The sequence below is a fragment of the Neodiprion pinetum genome, chromosome 2, assembly GCF_021155775.2.
Source record: "Neodiprion pinetum isolate iyNeoPine1 chromosome 2, iyNeoPine1.2, whole genome shotgun sequence".
Taxonomy (NCBI): domain Eukaryota; kingdom Metazoa; phylum Arthropoda; class Insecta; order Hymenoptera; family Diprionidae; genus Neodiprion; species Neodiprion pinetum.
This window is the reverse complement of record NC_060233.1, coordinates 10994950-11015492: the sequence shown is the minus strand read 5'-3', so window position 1 is coordinate 11015492 and position 20543 is coordinate 10994950. Positions and strand designations below refer to the sequence as shown.

Below are 20543 nucleotides of genomic sequence, written 5' to 3'. Positions count from 1 at the left end.
AATATAATATATGTAAGAGCGATTTCACCGCGGTTTGTTTATGTAACGTCAATTCATTTTCGAATGATTTAATATAACGTTTCAATATTTAAACACTTCTCGTACAAATTTCGGTTATTGCATTTAAGCCACTTATTATAAATTTCTGTTACACGTTATATACACATCATGTATATATATATATATATATATATATATCACTCAGATATCACTTACACATCTCTAGCTTTTCTACTTTTATAGAGGACAAATATTACATTACAGCCAGATCTGATACATTTGCTCTGCAAACGTTATACAGACTCCGTTACATCGTTAAGTTTATTTAATCACTGGTTAGGATTTAACAAATTAGTCAAGTTAAATCCTAAAACTTTACCACCACAATGGCGTTACCGAATCTCGTCAAGGTTTTGTTTTTTATGTTTCAAACACAAATAAGATGTAACGGATTATATACGTCATGTATAAATAGATATAAAAACATTTTCTTTTATAAATACTGAAGCTGCATGAAATTTTTCACCATGCAATGACGCGCGAAAAAAAAAAAAGAAGAAGATTTATAACACATGCTAAAAAATCACTTGTTGCGCAATAGCGAAGCTATAGGAATAATATAATGTATTATATAATACGTAAACGAAGCTTTGGCTACAGAGCAAAGTTCAGTAAACGAAAAAAAGAGAGGTAACAATTTTAAATAAATACCTAAACCTTCATTCTTCGCATACATCAAACCGAGAAATTAAATTAATCTCTTCAATTTCGTGTCACAGGTTAAAAAAGTATTGATTGAGGAGAGTGTTAAATATAACTTTGGAAGACGGAATGAAACTAATTCAAGTTAATGACCAAGTAATCTGATTTTTTATAAAGTTTAATAAAAGAAACTTGTCCCAATGCAATTTGAGCAGTTTTTCGTTTACTGATAAAGGAACAGAGCAAATGAATGAATGAACACTAGCCAATAAAGAGCAGTCGAGCCACAAAATTGTGATGATAATAACTAATGAAACGATAATGATAATAATAGAAAAATTATTAATAACAATAATATTAATATTAATAAAAATAATAAGTGGTAATGAAATGAAATTTCCCTAACATTTTGTTCAACTTTGTAGAGGTTTAAAATGGAAAGTCTAAAGTGTATTGGTTCACCTGAGAATAGCGTTACGCTTCACACTTTGCACATCCTGCATAATGTTTCACGACTGTTTGAAAATATTAAAATCATGAAGAAAAGAAATTGAATCAGTAAATATTTTATCCGTTAAGCTTTGTGGTTACAGCTTTTGTGTATATTTTTCATGCTTACAGCGTAAGGCCAGTCTCACGTTATCAAACGCCTTATATTTAACCGCGACCCAATTAGTATTTCACGATGTACGCGGTAAAGTAGAAGGTAGCTCGAGTACGTTTGATCACTGAGTATTATCATCATCATCAAGATCATTCTTACGTTATTATGGTAATCGGTATTATAACGTCATTTTTGTAGAAACTTTCTAGAACTATAAATCATACTTTCAAGTCCGCGAGGAAACTCAGAATGCATTGATTGCATAAGTAGATAATGATAATCACTTGTTACAGATTCTTTACTACGCGCGAATAATGGATATTTACATGCAAATGTTATAAATATAAGTCGGGATTTACCATCGTAGTTAATGGTAACATATCTTATAATAGTCAATATAATTCGGATGACGAGTATAACGAGTTTATATTTCTACCAGACATTTTTATCATTACTTCATCTGTTCAAGAAATAAAAACTTTAGGGTTTAACCGGTTCATCCGTTAACGGGCCTTTGAATGACGGGAGCCTGAATGAAAAAATCAGTTCAAAAATCCCCACCAATTTCATTTGCGCCAATTACAGCGAACACCAATAAAACACATCCCTATCATGTAAGAAAGATTAATTTGAACAAATTGGAATAATGCAAGCTGAGATATCAGATTCTACTATTTTGGGGCTCACTTTACTCGCTGAGTAGATGTTTACAAATTGTCCGAAATTTTTTTTTTTATTTCAGGTGATATCTGGAAATCTGTGATGAATAGAATAAGGCCAACGACATTAGAAACAGAAAAAAAATGCCAGAGTCTCATAATTGACGTGTTTTAATAAGAAAGTTTTTCTTTAAATCACTGGTTTCTTAGCTTGTGTTATTCGAATTTACTCAGATTCGATTCTATAACATAGTAGGCATGTTGATTCAATAGAATTCACCGTCATTATCGCAAACGGAATTGTTGGAGTTCATTTAAACGGTTTTTCCTTTTTCCAAAAATTTTTATCCACAATCAGACTCTTCACAGGCCACTCATCCTTAACCACAAATCGGAGCTACCTTCCTTTTTACGCGATGTAGTCAGGGGAATACCTAAAACTAATTCACTATTTGCGTACAATTGACAATTCAGCAGCCACTCGTATAACACGTAAATCTGTGCGTATCAAAATGAAAATCAACTATATGTTTTGTAACATTATCATATAAGTAGGTAGGTACTTTGCGAAGAAAAAAAATGAAGATCGGAAAAAAAAAAAACTTTAAAATCACAACCGTAATTTTTATACTCTGTAATTGTGTGTAAGGACCGTCAGTAAAGAACCTCCGAGGTAATGCTTATGTGAACATTATACCGAGCTGCTAATTGCTACATTTTCTAGCAATAAAGTGGGTTGAGAACGAAAAACTGTTGTTAACAACAAGTGATTATTGGGGCGAGTTTGAATCAGAATCTGGCTCGCTATCACAGGATGGCACGCACTTGGATCGAGAGTTTGAATCCGCTTCATCCTCCTCGTCGCTGTCTTCGTCGCTCTCTTCCTGCATTGACTTTCGTGCCAATTGTACCGCCTGCCATTCTTGATAATGACCTTTACGTTTCTGTTCGAATGCTAATCTTTTTTCTGAAAATTCATATCAGATTTACGTTAATCTTATAATTTAACGGGCTTCGAATGCATTGAGAAAAGTATACAGCACAGATTGTTAAGCAACGAAAATCAATGTTCAAATCACTGGAAACAATTCTGAAGGTACACTCTAAAAATACTGCAGATTTGGAAAGTCCTGAGTTCAAGTTTTTGTTGAAGTTGCAAAATTGATTCACAGAGAAGTATTTAGCAACAAATCGTTGTGAACTTGACACAAAAAAAGTATTAAATTCAGGAAAAGAAACAAGTAATAAAAAAAAATGAGAACTACATTTGGAATCAATCGACTGATAATCCACTTTGTATGAAAATCGAGAAGAACTAATGTAAAAAGAAAATGTATTACGTCTCTCTTCTGGCGTCTCTTCATCTTCTTCATCCGAAGATTCCTCCAAGATTTTTGGTTTATCGTTACCAGCCAGCCTGTAGAAATGAATACACGAAACATTAGTTCCTTAGTCGTTTCAGAATTTGTGATCAATATAAATTTTTATTGTGGGACATTTGTTCACAACTGGACCAGATCAATGCGTATGAATAAATAAGAGAACAAATGACTGAACTGTTTAATGAAATAAGAGAAGAGATAGTAAAATCAGCATACTTTGCAGCAATGATTGAAGAATCCAGTTGGTCTCTTTCATGCTCGTTATCGACACCCTCGTAGTTGTAAGGCGTTTTTGGTTCGTCAATTTTCATGTGACCGTAATCCTTGTCGGCTGGATGCAGCGTGGCAATAATATTCATCTCATCCCACTTTGTTTCCTTACTGGGTCGACTGAAAGTTTCATTCAATAATTTACCCGATTTCTTTATCGTAAGTTCCTTTAAATTACAGGATAGTTTGAAAACGTCAGGTGTTTCATGAAATTACAAGCTTGAACTTTGTGTTGATTAAGGCAGTCGCAGCTTCAAGCCAGTTGCATATCTTCCACGCCAACTTTGGCGGCAAGAAGTTTGCTTTATTTTGTTTGCTCGCAACAGATTCCAACGATTGCATGGTAAACATTATAGCACAATGGGAATCAGATCACAAAGACCGAAGTTTAAGAATTTTCGATGTTCAAATAATAAAACCTTATCTTGAATTGCTGATGTCGCTTATTTCGTGTTATTCAAATTTGGTTAAATTCAGTTCTATTACACATTAGGGATGTGTTTTGTTCCTTTTCACTGTCATTGGTGCAAGTAATATTACCGGAGACTTTTTAAATGGTATTGCCTTTTTTCAGAACTTATGACTCAAACTCTACATTCCATTCATCTTTAAGAATAGAATACATTTCGAAGAAAGAATCTGTTATCCTATATATATGATCGACCAAACTTATGACGGTTCTGATAATTCAAACGAAGCCGTTGGATCATGTTTGGGGAAATTTAGTCGTCTAGCGATCGTCTGTGAATCGAAGAGTGAAATGAGCAAAAATTTATGACGTAAGGTTCAAGCAAACGGTCTTGATTAACGGCAGAATGTGAAAATAGAAAATTTTTCTACCGTCTTGATGCAGAGTAAAGAACGCAGCTACGTGACGTGTGAAATATTAGCACAGAGCTGAATCGAACGCATTGTGTGTATGTGTGAGATTGCAGCTGTGATCGAGTATTAATCAAACATTGAGATCTCGACATCGTACATCTCAAGTGTTTAAAAATACACGTGAAGTAACCTATGAGTCATAATATCGAACGGTTCCGGTGTTAAATTTGATTAGACAGAAGCTTGCGGGTAAAAATTAACTTGAATTAGCGCTGCTCGAGCGACGAGAAATAGGCGTGACGGTGAGAATTTTTTAGGTTAGAAAGACTTGACGTTTTCGTAGTCAGAGATTCATTTGCAAAAACGCGTACGGTTTGTATTACCTGGGCGCTTCCTGCGAGTCGAAACTGCTCGACGACTTTAGAATCCCCTTCGAAGGTCGTTTGCCTAAATTTTCCGCCATTACTTGGGTGAAAAAAAAAATGTTAAAAGATACAAAGATTCACTCGGAACTTTCGCACATTTGTTGTGTCGTCTAAAACTTGAACTGTCCAAGTCCAGCGTCGGGCGAACTTGTTGGAAGTTTCGGCTGCTAGCGTACCGGGAATTTTGCTCCTTAGGTCTGAAACTCGACACTTGTCAACATTTCTTCCCACTTCACACCGCCGGCACAGAGCGACACGCACGGTCGTTAGACGAACTTGAAACTACAGGCGGTATTAAGGGGATGCTACAGACCGTTCTTACCATCTGAGCTAAATCGATGGATTCTAATAAAATTCACTTAACTTCGGAGAGGCTGATTGTAAAGCACAGGGTTCGTACGTTTTTTGAAATCTAAAATTTCCAGACGTTTCCCTGTTGTAAGAAATTCTCTGGATTTCCCCTATTTTTCAGGTTTTCTCCGTGCGTACGAGTTCTGAAAAGACCTAACTTCATAGTGTATGTAAAGTAGCGAACGACTACGTTTTCGATCCTGTGGCACAGATTCTTCGCTCAATTTGTATCCGATTGATTTGAAATTTTTACACAATCTTTGAAACTTGTTTATCGATTGAAGCTCGTGGCTATATTTTTAAATTTCAAATCAAGGATTTATTTGTCCAAAATTTTTTAACAATTTTATGGTCGACAAATGAATTGTTTTGTTCATAATCGTATATATTGAAAAAAAATATATTTTTAATATTCGGGCTACGAAGTTGAACCCGAAAAGGTGTTTTTAAGTAAAAAAAAATGTTGTATCTGTTACAAATTGGACAGTGATGTCAGGAGATGCGCCACCGCAAAAGCTCTCGAGTTCGAAGTCGGTCGTTGCTTATATGCTCCATGCTGCCATTTTTTTATTAACTTGAATGAAAAAATCCTTCAATGTTCTTGAAACGATAGATGATAAAACGATCAAACAAAAGTTTGTAAATAATTAAATATAATATGGTGATTCCCCTTAAAGATCTGAGAATACCTAAATTCGGAATTCTTTTATCGTTTGAAATTAATTTCTAAGTACGATCAAGCCTCAACGTGGGAAAAGTTGACAAAACTCGCTGCGATGCTTCCAAGAAAAAAATTCTTAGAAACTATCAGACAGAACTTAAATGTAAGGTATATGAAAATTTTGTCAATTTCATTTCAAAACGTTGCACATATCATTGCACGTAAATACATAGAATTTCGGTGCATAATCATCCAAATGATTCATAAACAGAGAGCAATAAAGTTCCGGTCCAGATCTCTCAAGATGAAGGAATAAGCTCGAAAATTCGCCGAAGGTTTTTTTTTGTTTTTTTTTTTTCTTCGCGCAGTGTCGGGATGCAGATGGCTTTGCATAGCGTTCGAAGTTCAGTTCAAAGCTACGAGATGGCGTCGACTGTGTCGATTCGCCTCGGGTAGAAATCGCCTTACCGCGGGAGTACTTGAACGGGAATAACACCCGAAAATAGTTTTTTCGATCCCTTATATGGGTCAGGTTTATCGAGGGTCGGCTTACGGCCAGTCGGGACTCGAACGCAGGTGAAATTTTAATCCGCCAGAAGCATTTGGACGGTTTGGCGCTCGCCGCATTCTTCGATTCTCTCGCTCTCTCGGGCGCCGCGAACAGCTCGTTTCCATTCCCAGCTCTGCCTTCCTTCAGTCGCTCGCTTCAAGCATCCGTGACGCGATTCCGAGACCCGAGTGTGCTATCGAAGCCACACACATATCGCCTGCACCCGCGCACGCTTCGAATCCGGACGGTCGTCCGTCTTCCAGTGTTCCTCCGAGTGCCGGCCGAGACGCATCGTGTTGTTTGATCAATTCTGAGTGAACGGCGGGTAAATTAAACAAGCCAAGTGTTACGCGTCGGAAAATCACCTCAGTAACCGGGAATTTTCTCTCCAGGCAAAACGAGTGAGTAAAAATAAACGAAGCTTTCATAGTGTCATTATTTTGACAAATTAGGTTCGATTTCATTTCTACGTCGTTTTTCGTATTATTCGAATCTTTGACATTGATTTCCCCGCATCACCTTGCGAGGATCAAGCTGAATACGAAAAACGACAACATCGTTCACCTGTCGTTACATTAAGAAAGCAACGTCAACACACGCCAAGTTTGTACACGCAGCAGCGTTGTATTTGCCGGTGTTCGACTTGATCGATTTCAAATTCCGCGATCTTCATTTTTTTTCCACCACTCTCGATTGATCGTTATTGGCCAGGATTTAAAAAATTTCGAACGCACCCGTTCGATGATTGTAGACGGACTTCTGCCGTTTAACGATACTTTACAAATGTAACGTACGGTTTTTTTTCACTCGTACCTCGCACCTGTCAAAACCTCATATCGCTGTCTGTTTTTTGCAATCGATCCATCAGCGGTCCGAAATTGTCAACTGTTCTCCAATGTGGCGAGAGTTTGTTTGTTTCGATTTAAAAAATCGTGGCGAATGGCGAATTTAACTCGATCATCCCTGCAGCCTAAAAAAACGTCCAATAATGCGTCAGGAGAGCTTCGAAACCGCGAAATGGGAGCCGATCATCTGCACAAAGACCGGTGAAATCAAAAGACTAGATCAGGTTGTTCCGCATTTCTGCAAGTTGTCACAGTAAAACGATGACACAAGTCTGGTCCTCAATGTTTTTGGAATAGACAGCAGAGGTAACATCACCCCAGGATTAATTTATAGCTGTTTCAACGACGGAAACTCTATCATGATCATTACTTTTAGAATATCAAAACAGTTTTCCAAAAAAGATGGAACTTTTTTTATTCGTTTACCATAAAATATTCTTGCATAGCTGCGACTTGAAACTATTCACCCTTTGTATGTTTTGTTGTACATATCAGATTTCAGCAACTACGTTATTATCCTATTGACAATTCTTTATCACTCCATAGAATAGTGTGACAAATCGTACCGGATATTATCAAATGTTTCATTACTTGCATGTTTCATAAATTATCAGAAAATTGTTAAAATTTCTGAAAACTTTTCTCAACCTTAGTTTTCTCGACAACATACTTTCATAGATATGTTCAGATTTTCTCACTTTCATCTTAGCGTGATTAATTTCCCCTTTTTCTTATAAAGATTTTCAATTTCCCTAACGAATCCATCCCAGTTTATCGCCACTTCACACCGTCGGAAAATATGCAGAAAAACACCATAACTGAAATCGTCTCAAATTAGTGACACAAGCTAAACGTCTCAAAGAGTATGAAATAACCAAAAAAAAAAAGAAAGTTTAACCGTCTAAAAACTTGGCAGATTTTAACTTCTAATTCAATTTCGTTGGGAACAAAGTCCAAAAGGCAAGAAAAACTCGGAAGTTTTTTTTTTTTTTTTTTAAAGATAAAAAATTTTACTCCATCCGGGATATCGCAAGAAAAATTGAGCCGAAAATCAATGAGCTACGTCATTTGCGTTACCGTTTCGATCCGATAAGTGAGGAAAATTTTGAGAACAAGGCACCAGCCCGGCTAAGGAACCCCACCCGCACTCCTCGAACTCCGATGAGCGAAATTCAAGTTCACCGTACTAACCGTCCTGAAAACAGACGACTGTCTGGCCGGGGTGCAGCCGCCCAGCCCTATCGAGTGGATTCATCTCTCTTCGTGTGCCTCATGCACGCAGCGCCAGGGAGAGAAAGACTCAAGGGCCACACGCCTCGCCGATCCTACATGCTGGAAATATATTCCTCGTTGTATTTCAGAAGCAGCGTCTGATGTGTTCTGAAAGGTCGATCGAAGATTGGGATAATTTTCGCCACGATTTTGTTCTCGCTATGTTGGCAACTTCACGCGATGTTAAAGGTTTTAAGAAATTCGTATGAGGCTGAAGTTGGCAACGTTACTGTAACGATGAATGTTTTGGAAAAATCGACGAGGCTGAAGTTAGTAACGTTAGCGTATAGAAATCATTATTGTGCAACTTCAGAACCAATGTCTGATGTGTTCTGAAAGGTCGATCGAAAATTTGGATAATTTTCGCCACGATTTTGTTTCCGCTATGTTGGCAACTTCACGCGATGTTAAAGGTTTTAAGAAATTCCTATGAGGCTGAAGTTGGCAACGTTACTGTAACGATGAATGTTTTGGAAAAATCGACGAGGCTGAAGTTAGTAACGTTAGCGTATAGAAATCATTATTGTGCAACTTCAGAACCAATGTCTGATGTGTTCTGAAAGGTCGATCGAAAATTTGGATAATTTTCGCCACGATTTTGTTTCCGCTATGTTGGCAACTTCACGCGATGTTAAAGGTTTTAAGAAATTCCTATGAGGCTGAAGTTGGCAACGTTACTGTAACGATGAATGTTTTGGAAAAATCGACGAGGCTGAAGTTAGTAACGTTAGCGTATAGAAATCATTATTGTGCAACTTCAGAACCAATGTCTGATGTGTTCTGAAAGGTCGATCGAAAATTTGGATAATTTTCGCCACGATTTTGTTTCCGCTATGTTGGCAACTTCACGCGATGTTAAAGGTTTTAAGAAATTCCTATGAGGCTGAAGTTGGCAACGTTACTGTAACGATGAATGTTTTGGAAAAATCGACGAGGCTGAAGTTAGTAACGTTAGCGTATAGAAATCATTATTGTGCAACTTCAGAACCAATGTCTGATGTGTTCTGAAAGGTCGATCGAAGATTGGGATAATTTTCGCCACGATTTTGTTCCCGCTATGTTGGCAACTTCACGCGATGTTAAAGGTTTTAAGAAATTCGTATGAGGCTGAAGTTGGCAACGTTACTGTAACGATGAATGTTTTGGAAAAATCGACGAGGCTGAAGTTAGTAACGTTAACGTATAGAAATCGTTGTTGTGCAATTTCTGAACGACTTTCAAAGTGTTAACTTTTCGAAATATACATGAGTATGTTTTGTTTATCGTGGTCTACTAATGTTCAGATAATCTTAAATGTTCGAAGTAACACGATTTTTTCTAAACATGCATCGTTATTGTAAGGTTATAATAAATACATCCTCAGGAAAGTCGTCACTTCCCAACTTTCAGATTGTCTAAGATTTAGTAAACATTAACAAACAAAATGTGCTCATGTTTTGTAAAGACAACTCCTTGAGAGTCGTTCTAAAATTGCAGAATAATGAATTTACCCCTGATGCTTCTGTACTTTAATGTTATTAACTTTAGCCTCTTGAAAATTCTACATCGAGATTTTGCAAAAAAAAAAAAATGTCATTTTCATCGGCAACGTTTTTAGAATCTCGTTATAATGTTGAAAAATGGAGATTGACATTCATACGCGAATTTTTATAAAAATGTTTTAGATATTTCGGATACAAGAAAAAAGGCATTTCGAAAAAACCTTTAAATTTTCCGTAAATTTTCGCTCTCAATAAATTGTGCGCCAATTTTGTGATTGTGTTTTAAAATTTTTCGTTAAATTTCCGGATAATTCGATTCTCTGTACGCGTATAGTCTGAATTACGTGAAAGTAGCCAGAATCTAATCTGCAGAAATAATCGTAGATAAAACAAGATGTGTCATAAACTCTGATAATTATCTTAACGATGTAATTCGCGCGGATATGTTACTTTCACGTATTTCAAATGCTTTCAAAAATTCGTTAGACGGATTTCGCGAATAGAATTTCACGCATAGATGTTTTCCAGTATAATTGCTCGTTCGAAAATTCTGACGCTAAATACTGAAAATATCCACATGTATTTTTGAGATTTCGCACACCGGTAGGAAAAAAATGATAATAGATACGTCGGGTAAAGTTTTTACTTTATTTCTCAAATTTTTGTCAGAAACTCTGAGCGGAAATCCGAGTACTTTTCACGTAATTTTAACACAAAATTACGTTCGGTTGGTTTTTTATTTCTTCAAATCTTGGGTAATTTCGTTAGAAAATGGTAAAATTTATTTTGACGCAAGCGTTATGATAACTTGACAATACGGCTTGGCAAACGGATTACCTGCGATTACCACGTGCCAATTCGGCCGGTCGGCATCTTCGTTACCCAGACAACGGCTGCTGCTGCAGGGCTTTGGTCGATCGATTTCAGGCATCACGCTTTATCATACCAAGCGGAGATTACGAATCAATCTCATTCAGACACCTACTTAACACTTACTCTCGACTTTCCACGTATCTCGAGAGATGCGCGTTACGTTAATTATTGTGTTCAATTTCTCATTTCAGTTCATTCTTCCGAATGAGAATGAAGTTGGTAACGTTATTCTAACGATTCACGTTTCGGGAGAGCCGTTATTTCGTAGTTTTAGGAATCTTTGGAATGCAGTAAATTATAATAAGGCAAATTCGTATCTATTCAAAACACGCCCACTTCAAAGTAACTACAAAATTGCAAAATAGTAATTCTTTAACGTTGCTAACTTCAGGCTTATTCTTCTCAACCGTTTTAAGTTCACAGGGATCGACTTGTTTTTGACTTGTTTCAATTTACAGAATCTTTCTTTCTTTCTCATAACGCGATTTGGAAATTTACGTCCAGATTTTGGATATCTTTAATACTGTCAATTTTTCTATTTTTCAGTTCTTGTTACACAAGATTAAATTATGATTAAAATCTACACACGAGTAAAATAATAATCTGTATCAATTTCGATAACAACGCTTACAAAAATAACTCTGCAGACGTTTCGAACGAGTCAGATTAATTGCCAGATTAGTTGATTCGATTGACCAGTTATCATTTCTTTTTTTTCAACGAGTTGGAACGCTTGAAACCTAACGTTGAAGAATTTCAATTGCAAATACGATTATACCAAAATTACATCTCGAGTTCATGTTTCCTGAGATCATCGAAACAAGCGGAAAAATGGTGTTGATTAATTACCTTGTCGAGGAGAAATGTTCTCCGCAAATCGTGTTGTATTTTTTTGAATCCTTTTTTTCTAATTACTGACCGCAAACAATATTTACTCTCGTAATGTATACAAGAAATCTGTGGAGAAGTACAAGATCAGTTGCGAAATTTATTACGACAGCAGAAAGAGTTATTCGTACTATTCATACTTCAGGACATGTAAGTTGAAAATTAAGTGTCTTCTAACGTGGTGCGAAATTTCTGACCAGTTCATCGACCCTGTGAGAGAGATAAAAATATGTAGGATCGAATTTTCAAGAGGGGAACTCCTACATCGAAAGTCTTGCGAACAGCTGTAAAAATATTTCTCGAAGCTCATCTAAACATTATCGAAGTGATTCAAACTCTGCTAGAAATCGAACGGAATTTTTTTAAAAAAAACTTCCCGAAAACACGGTATCCATATTTCATTTAAATCTCTGAAAAGAAAATATGAGAGAAGGGTAATTTTTTTCTTCACCGAAATAGTTTCGCAATGTACAACAACTGCTGGTACTACGTAGCTGACGGTTTTCAGTCGTGTTACCGCAGGAAAAGTAGCGAATCATCTACGTCACGTATAACAAGCGTGATATCGCAAAGACTCGGTGAGGTAATTGATTGAGAAGAGTTTGTAATATAGTTACACGGTATTGTAACTGTATTACGTTACAGAGTGGCGGGCGGTTCAAATTCTCCGCTCTAAGAAAAACCGCACAGATCCGATGATCGTAATTTGCATCGTGTTGCGTGTATTTGTTGTCAACTTTTGTTTTTCGTTGCTTTTTTTTCTCGTTTTTTTTCTCTCTTTTTTTTTTTTTTTTTTTTTGTTTTCCGCATTTTTCTCCCGACTCGTTTCGTTTTTCTTTTCGGATTCCACCTCGATTTATTTTACGTCTCCCCCTGTTTTTTTTCCTTCCCGCGTTACGTCTCATTAAACAGCTATCCCGAGGAACTCGGTGACCGAGAAAAAGCATCAAGTCCGGTATAAAGTAATAGTGGCTCGATGGCGTGTCTAGCCAATCTATACGTACAGCCTATAATGTGCGGTAATGCGTGCTGTACGCACATGGATATGCTGACGATAAATCTCGCGTCGATATTTCATATTTCCGGATAATATTCCTGAGAGAGATATGCGTATGCGTGTGTTTTACGCGCATGATGCACAGAGTGAATTCTTAACGACTGCACGTTACGTCGTCTGCTGTTGAATTTAATGCGCACGCGTTACAACCCGAGAGAAACTGTTTGCCAGGGCGGCCAAACCTCATAAACGTAACCTTAAAGGTTTTGGCAGTTGTGCTTAATCAGGGTAGCCACAAACCTGAAAAACCTGCACCGAGAGAAATTTTTACTTCCGGTTACCGCTCGGTTCTTAATTATTTTCATTTTTTTACCACAATCGAAAAATATAGTTCGAGGTACGAAATGAAAATTATTTCTCTAGCTGTTACCGGAAAGTCTATTATCCGTTACTATTCTTTCTCATTACGATCGCTGTTGCTATATTTTCTTGGAAGTGTTGCGAAAATTTAACGCTCGTTCAACAATGAATTGAAGTTAAAGCCTTATGTAACTAAAAAAGTAGAGTAAACCTCAGAAACTGATTTTGCGTTGCAATTACCAAAAAAGGATCGACGATAGCGCAAAATGTTTAGGCGTACTTCGTTTTTCCTAATCCCAACGATATTCAAACAGTTTTTTTAACGATACCAGTCTTACTGAATTCTTCTAGTTACTGTAACAAATGAAATTTTTCTCAGTGTGAAAATCTCATGGTATTTAAAAGGGGTCATGGAAAAACCTGGAATTTTCGGGGGGTTTTCAATTTCATCATGGAAACAATTGAAAATATCAGTTTTCTATCTTGGAAATTAGAAATCATTGATCGAAATGACAAGTTTACTCTTTTTCATCTAGAAAACAAATTAGCTAAAATCAACTCTTATGTAAATTATATTTTTCTTCAATTCGAATTGAATTTGAACCGAATATAGTTATAATTATACTGAACAATTTAGGTTTTGATACCTTACTAGAACTGGGAAAATGTCAAAACTAGGTTTCAGGGCCTGAAAGTGTCATGAAATTTTTTTCGAAAACTAGAGGCCACCCTTTTCATTCAGAAGTGTCAAAATTTTAGAGGTTCTTTTTCTTCTTCTTTCCATTTTGCTTAGATCCCTACAAGGATGTGCCAATTTTTGAGGTTATATACATCGCGGCGAACTGTCGTCAAAATTTGTGAAGGTTGGTCGCCCTGAAAAACAACTGCTTTCGAATTGTAGCGCATGCGTATTAAATTTTAGCAGACGATGTATATACATTAATATGTATTAATATGTATTATACAGACGATGTGCAGCTGTGTAAAACATGGAGATGTTAAGATTCTTCAACGTTCGATGCTCCCGCGATTTAACGGTAAATCAAATTTCCGCATGTCCGGAAATTATTCAATGATTTCAAATTGAATCACCCGCGGGCTTCACTTTTACCGTACTCAAATGTATTGCATTGATTTACCGGTTGGAAAAGTCCGGTAAACATAATAATCTTAAAACTACACAGAATTACGATATAATTAGCAAACAACAACAGCTCTGAGTCATCAAGTCAATTAATGTCGAAATAATATTCGCTCAAATCTTAAGAAGGAATAACAAAAAAAAAAAAAAACACGTCATCCAAAATTTCTGAGATGTTGTAGTAAAGAGATTATTTATTTATTTATTTTTTTAATTATTAAACGGTTGCATATACGAAATTTCGATTAATTGTAGCTAGTTTTTTAAGTAATTTATTGAATTATATACAAATCGCCTGAACTTTAATTTTTATTAAGCTCTTCAATTGGCCGAAATAACAAATTATGGAGAAAAATCAATACAGTTTGCGTGAAATAAACTAATGCCTCGTTTCAAAATATCCTCGTTTTATCCAAAATCGATGTCAGGTGATTTTCAACATGCAAAATTCAACTTTGAACAGAAATGAGTTCTTTTTTTTTTTGTAGCGAAATGCCGACACAGTCTTTTAAGAAACTATTGTATCGATACGCACCGAGAAAAAATTCATTTTTTACAGTAACTAGAAAAATTCAGTAAAACACGTATCGTTGAAAAAACTGTTTTAATATTGTTGGGATTACGAAAAACGAGGCACGCCTAAACATTTTGCGCTATTGTCGATACTTTTTTGCAACTAATACAAAATATAATCTGACCAAAAAATTTTCGCACGTTCAGGTTAAACAAATAAATGTAATCAGCCAGACAGCAAATATCAGACATTCTCCGCTCAGTTTAACAAAGGATTGAAACTCCGTCGAGTGTTGTTGGGAGTGCGGATCGCCGCGTTCTGCACTTTTGCTGAATGACCTTCGAACCGGGCTGCAGCGACCGCATGCGGTCGACCTCCTCGAATTATGAAGAAAACCGAACTCGCTCTCACCTGGGAAAGAGTCAACGAGTTGATTTAGACTCGTCTCGAAATCGAAATCGCCTAATTTTAAGAGAGTGAATTTCGTAACGTTGAAGAAAAGATTCATTTTTAGGAAAATAATAATTTCGCAATTGTAGAATCGTCTCAAATTGATTGATCTATTTTTAAAAAGCAATTTGTAATCAGATTCTAGAAATTGAACTCCTTCAAAGTCATTTTAAATTTTCAAAACGATGGTTTTTGTGTTAATATTCAGTTATATTAACGTTACCAATTTTAATCAGGTGTAATTTTTATGAAGAACCGATCGGCTGAAATCGAAGAAACTCTGTTTCGTATTTTTTCAAGTTTTCTACAAAGGAGAAGAATCGAAAAAAGCATTTTAAGCATTTTTTTAGTTTTCAAGCTTGCTCGTCTTGACAAGCGCAAATTTGTGCAGAACCAAAAATACTTGATTATATTTTCGTCAAAATACTTGTCATATTTTTGTCGTCCTTTTAAATTTCATATTTCGTCAGAATACTTGGCGAATTTTTATTTTTCTCAAAAATGATCCGGATTCAAAATTTCACTGCCATCAACTGGATATTTAGCATAATAATGTAAGAACGATCGAATCATTTTGTAGGAAATGAAATTTTATTGCGACACTTGGACTTTCAATTGTTCCATATTTTAAACATTTGATCATTCAATTTTCACTTCACTCACTGCGAAACCGAAATCGATGTCATTGGCCTGGTGATTTTAATTATCGAATCTAAACATGCACTCAAAAATATTGTAAATCCGTTACTGCTTTTGAAAAGAGAAAATATTTCTCTCGGCGTTCGTCGAACAAATAAACTTTAAAAAATCGATGAAAATATCGTAAGAAAAACGTTAGAAATTTAATAAAAAAAAATAAAAAAAACTGCAACTTTATTTCTACCGATACATTTCTGTTGCAGCCAATATTTTTTTTCAAGCCATGTAAACCTATTGAAAAAAAAGTGCAAATTTCGGAACAGCTTGATGATTGAAAAATCTGAAATAATTCACAGAAAGTTACGTTCGTTAGTAAACTGGTGCAGCTGCAAAATGGCAAGACTTTGAGAAAATTCCGCCAATTGAGGTAAAAAAAAAAACAAAAATTGTCCAACTTTGCAGAGTCGAGTTACTGCTTGGTAAATAATCGTGCATAGATGTGTGTTTTGCATGTCAATATTGACGGAGAGATTGAGAGTCGGGCGTGCGCTTAGAGAATATACAGCAACCTTATTTCTATCTTGGGTGTGCTAAAAAACATACAACCTGTTTCTTCTCTCGCTCTCTCTCTCTCTCTCTCTCTCTCTCTCTCTCTCGCTCTCTCTTCTTCCTCTGTGTTCTCAGCACCTCTGTCTCTTTGCATTCCGCCACTTATGAACATCGCTGATGGAACCTCGGTAAAATTTAATCCCCGATTTTACAACTTTGCATGGGATTTGAACGCTTTGACGTTTTCAAAGTGTTTCAAAAAATTAAACTTCAATGACTCCGTTATTCGCCTGACCTTAGAATGGATGTAAAGTTCTTGACCTGCGCTGCAGATGAAAAAGTTGACTGACCAGGCTGACGAATTTTTAGTTGTAGAATATTAAAAAGTACAAAATCGAGGTACAAAAACGTGAAAGTTTCGAAACGTGACGATACCGATAATCATGGATAGTTATAAGATCGTTAGGATTTTTCAAGTAATTCATCAGTATCAAATTGGACAAAGTCGAAAAGTAGAAAAGTTCAATTGTACAAAAAAAAAAAATGGTATATAAAACCAAAATAATTATTACCCAAGATGTTTTTGAATTTTTAATTTTTCTGTCCTTCACCTTTCTTCGTTTCAAAATTCTGTAATAACAAAATAACAATTCTTCCCCACCTTTTAAAATGATCTCAAGTTATTAAATCAAATTGTCGAGAATTATTTAGAAACATTTGAAACGTACGAAATTTCGAATTGTTATGAATAATAAAAAAATAGTTTCATCACGGTTCCAGTTTCAAAATCATCGTAATAAGAAATACAGTATTCAAAAATCTCTAGAGGACTTGAAAAAGAATTCAAAACAAGTATTAATATTTCAGAAGTCAAATGTTGCATTTGCACGAATGTAGGATTCTTTCAAAAGTGTTAGATTTAAAATTGTGAAGTCAAACTCGGTAACTTTGCACGGAATTTCCTATACATAATATGTAAGCACAATTCACCGAATCCCATACGTTGATATTTTCGTTGAATTGATGCGTTCACGACTAAATTGCATATTTTCTAAGATGCTATAGTCACTCGTATATATTATAATTATTCGGAAAAGAGTGTATAATTAATTAGAAAAGCGCTACGGGTTTCATTGTCTCAAGTGAAATGGCATGGAATTGCATAATATCCTTCTGCGCACGATTTGGCTGTAATTATTATTCATCGTTCAATGTTTATGTTAAACGATTCACATCGTGACTAGGTGAGTAGCTTCAGATAAACGTTTTATCTAATATCGTTAAGTCGGACTTCCGCTCATTTCGCTGAACGTTCTTCACAAGGGAAATATATTTCCTGACGAGAAATTATCACGATGCAACTGTATCGTAGTCTTGAAATTTGTTTTATTTGTCTCACAATAATGTTTATATAGTAATAATAAACATTAAGAAAAAACAACCTGAACGGATCTAAACTCTTACCGATCCATTTAAAAACATCTTGAAATGCCAGAGAACTTTGTTGCTAAATCAATTTAATAATAACCCTAAACTTATTCTGACATTGATGGCGAATCAAACATTCTGGGCTCTAAACAAATTATTTGCTAACCTCATTGGTGTGGGATTAAACGTTTTTTCTTGTAATATTCGTGTCAAAACATTGTTTGAAAACCTCAGAAACAATAAAGATTTCAATAGACAGAATAATTCAACATCTTGACCTAAATGTTCACCGAATCGGGCGTCTTTAAGACTTTTTAAAATTTGAGTTTGCTGAATTTTTGAATCTGGATGTTCTAACCTCTCTTTCATAATCTGGCGGGAAATTTAAAAGTTTCTCAGTCTGCGTAGAATCGAGAAAAGTTTCTTGGATGCTTTGGTCAATCACGTTGAAAGTTTCCAGACTAACAGCTTTTCATTACAGTTAATTGCGTTTACTGTGATATGTAAAAATTCACTGAAACGTAGAATATTCGTTATTAATCGTTATTTAATGTCGCTGATGGATTTGATCCGTAAAACTAACAAGGTGAACCTAACCTCAAACTAATCGATCACGGCTCCAGAAATCATTCGCTGAAAATGTGTAACTCGACGAACGTTTTAAGAGTTTATCGGATAAACATTCCATTCGGCTTCTGTTCTCTTTTTAAACTCCGTGCGTACAATGCCGCTTGAGGACCTCCACGACGCACGCTGTTGTATGCAGAAACGTGACTAATAGTAGCCAGTCGATTTTGCAACACAGTCCGCTATCTGCTCTCCTTTTATGCCTAGACATTTGCACTCCAACTCAGCCGTAGTCACGTATAATATGATTTGTTGTCATTTGAAAACCTTTCGCTGTTATTCTTACCGTTTATCTTCCCATGTGTTTAAATTTATACTACTTGCCCCGGTATACGTACGGTTTGTGATTCAGCTCAGGATTGTGTCGAATCATACGACTAACATGGAGAATCGTTGAACATGAGTAAAATAACGATAATGACTTCACACTTACGTCAGCGTGCTTGTTGATTTGAATTTTGTTACGAGTACTGGAAACCCTCTTTTAAAAGCTTCGGAAAACGCCATCTGGCGGTAATCGACACCGACCGATGATCGTATTTAATTGTAAAAGTTCTTTTTCATAGCAAATTTTACTTCACGTCGAATTAGTGTCACGAAACGAGAGTCCGACAGCTTGCACAACGTTCTTTATGACTTGGTAGTCGTTAAATGCTTTCGAAACGATCAGCGGACCTCCGATACCGTCGCCATGTTGTCAAAGCCGTGCTCACATTTGAAATATTTTCCGTTTGAAAGAAAAATTACTAGAAGCGCCTTATTGAGACGTTGAAAATTGTTTTGTTCGTATTTTTTTACTTCTTTATTTTTTTGGTATTCTAATTAAAAAAAAAAAAAAACAATTGAAAATACGTTCAACAAAGCTGTTTACTACAGAACCGAGGTTCAACGAGTAAAATTCAAATTCATTGACATCGTCCAATCATTCCTGTGAGTTCATCGACTTGAATTTAACCGAAAGAAAAGCAGAGAAATTTGTGTCGTTGACAATTTCGAGGCTCTTGCTTACAACTTTTGCACACGCATATTGTCGTTGCATTTAGAGTTTTTATACACACGGTTATATTAATATAAAATGAAGCGACTAAGATTGCCGTTTAATTATCATTCTTTTTTCATGGCGAGCCGTATTAACCGCAGGAAAGTTCTGTTTCCGGTGAATTGTGCCACTTTGCGATAAGAAGTCCTCGAGCTTGCGGTGATCTTTTATATCACGCTATTGCGGATTCTCGTGGAAATGCGTTTCATGACACGGGATACGATGAGATCAGTAATTACGCATTCCAGCTTCTGTGATTCACGTTGCATTTACTAGCTCAGAAAGGCATTCTGTTATACGTTACAATTGTAATATTATTTGAATCGGTATTTCGATTCCGGGGACAATCAGTTGCCAGATGCAATTGCGAATGAAAAAAACTTTGCGCACATTCCGAGGTCAGGCCAATAACGGAGTCGTTACGGTTTAATTTTTTTTTTTTGATTTTTTTTTAAACACTTTGAACACTTGAAAGCATTCACAGCGCGTGCAATGTTGTTCTGTAATATGGTGTTGAATTTTTCCAAGGTTCCTTTCTACCCGTTCGGAGAAAAATTACTTACAGAAACTTTCATTAATTTCTTACAATTTGAGATATACGGCTTCGTAATAACGTAACATTTCCATCAGAATATCGAATCTTTATTTTTCAACTAACAATGGCGATGTATAGGATGCGGCAATTAACTACGTTCATCGTGCGTTATAGCTTTTTTCGAACCACAGCTCCTCCAAGATCCCTCTGTGTGTGTAATTTACATTCCGTAAATTATGCTCCATGCACGCCGCCATTGTCCAGAACACCTCATGACGTTTAAATCTGGGTTACGTCAGGTTGGCGCAATTTCGGTTTTTAAGAATCTCTCCCTGTTTCTTCGTGTGTGTGTGTGTGTGTGTGTGTGTGTGTGTGTGTGTGTGTGTGTGTAAGGTGTAATTACACCGGGCATCGCGTTGCGCAAAACCGCTGTAAACGGTCAAATTACGCCCGGACAGTAAGTTTCAACCGAATCGAAA

At 36.1% G+C, this 20543-nt stretch overlaps 2 protein-coding genes across 21 annotated transcripts in view; one reads left to right on the top strand and one right to left on the bottom strand.

The window, feature by feature from the left end:
• LOC124211061 (protein phosphatase inhibitor 2) overlaps nt 1-5101 on the bottom strand; it is a 29239-nt gene extending 24138 nt beyond the window's left edge. For 2 of the 3 annotated variants that reach the window (XM_046609724.2, XM_046609723.2), the window contains exons 1-4: nt 4823-5101; nt 3564-3737; nt 3306-3382; nt 2791-2932 (exon numbers count right to left, since the gene is read on the bottom strand). In XM_046609724.2, the coding sequence (XP_046465680.1) occupies nt 2791-2932; nt 3306-3382; nt 3564-3737; nt 4823-4902 (473 nt within the window). In that variant the 5' untranslated portion in view covers nt 4903-5101. Of the gene's footprint in view, nt 1-52; nt 2933-3305; nt 3383-3563; nt 3738-4822 lie in introns of those variants that run through there. The other variant, XM_046609722.2, reaches the window with a different exon arrangement.
• A 1336-nt stretch (nt 5102-6437) lies between these two features.
• LOC124210972 (microtubule-associated protein futsch) overlaps nt 6438-20543 on the top strand; it is a 122633-nt gene continuing 108527 nt past the window's right edge. For 7 of the 18 annotated variants that reach the window (XM_046609489.2, XM_046609496.2, XM_046609492.2 and 4 more), the window contains exon 1: nt 6440-6827. The gene's annotated coding sequence lies outside the window, so the exon portion shown is untranslated. Of the gene's footprint in view, nt 6828-20543 lie in introns of all 18 variants that reach the window. The other 11 variants (XM_046609505.2, XM_046609503.2, XM_046609502.2 and 8 more) reach the window with 5 other exon arrangements.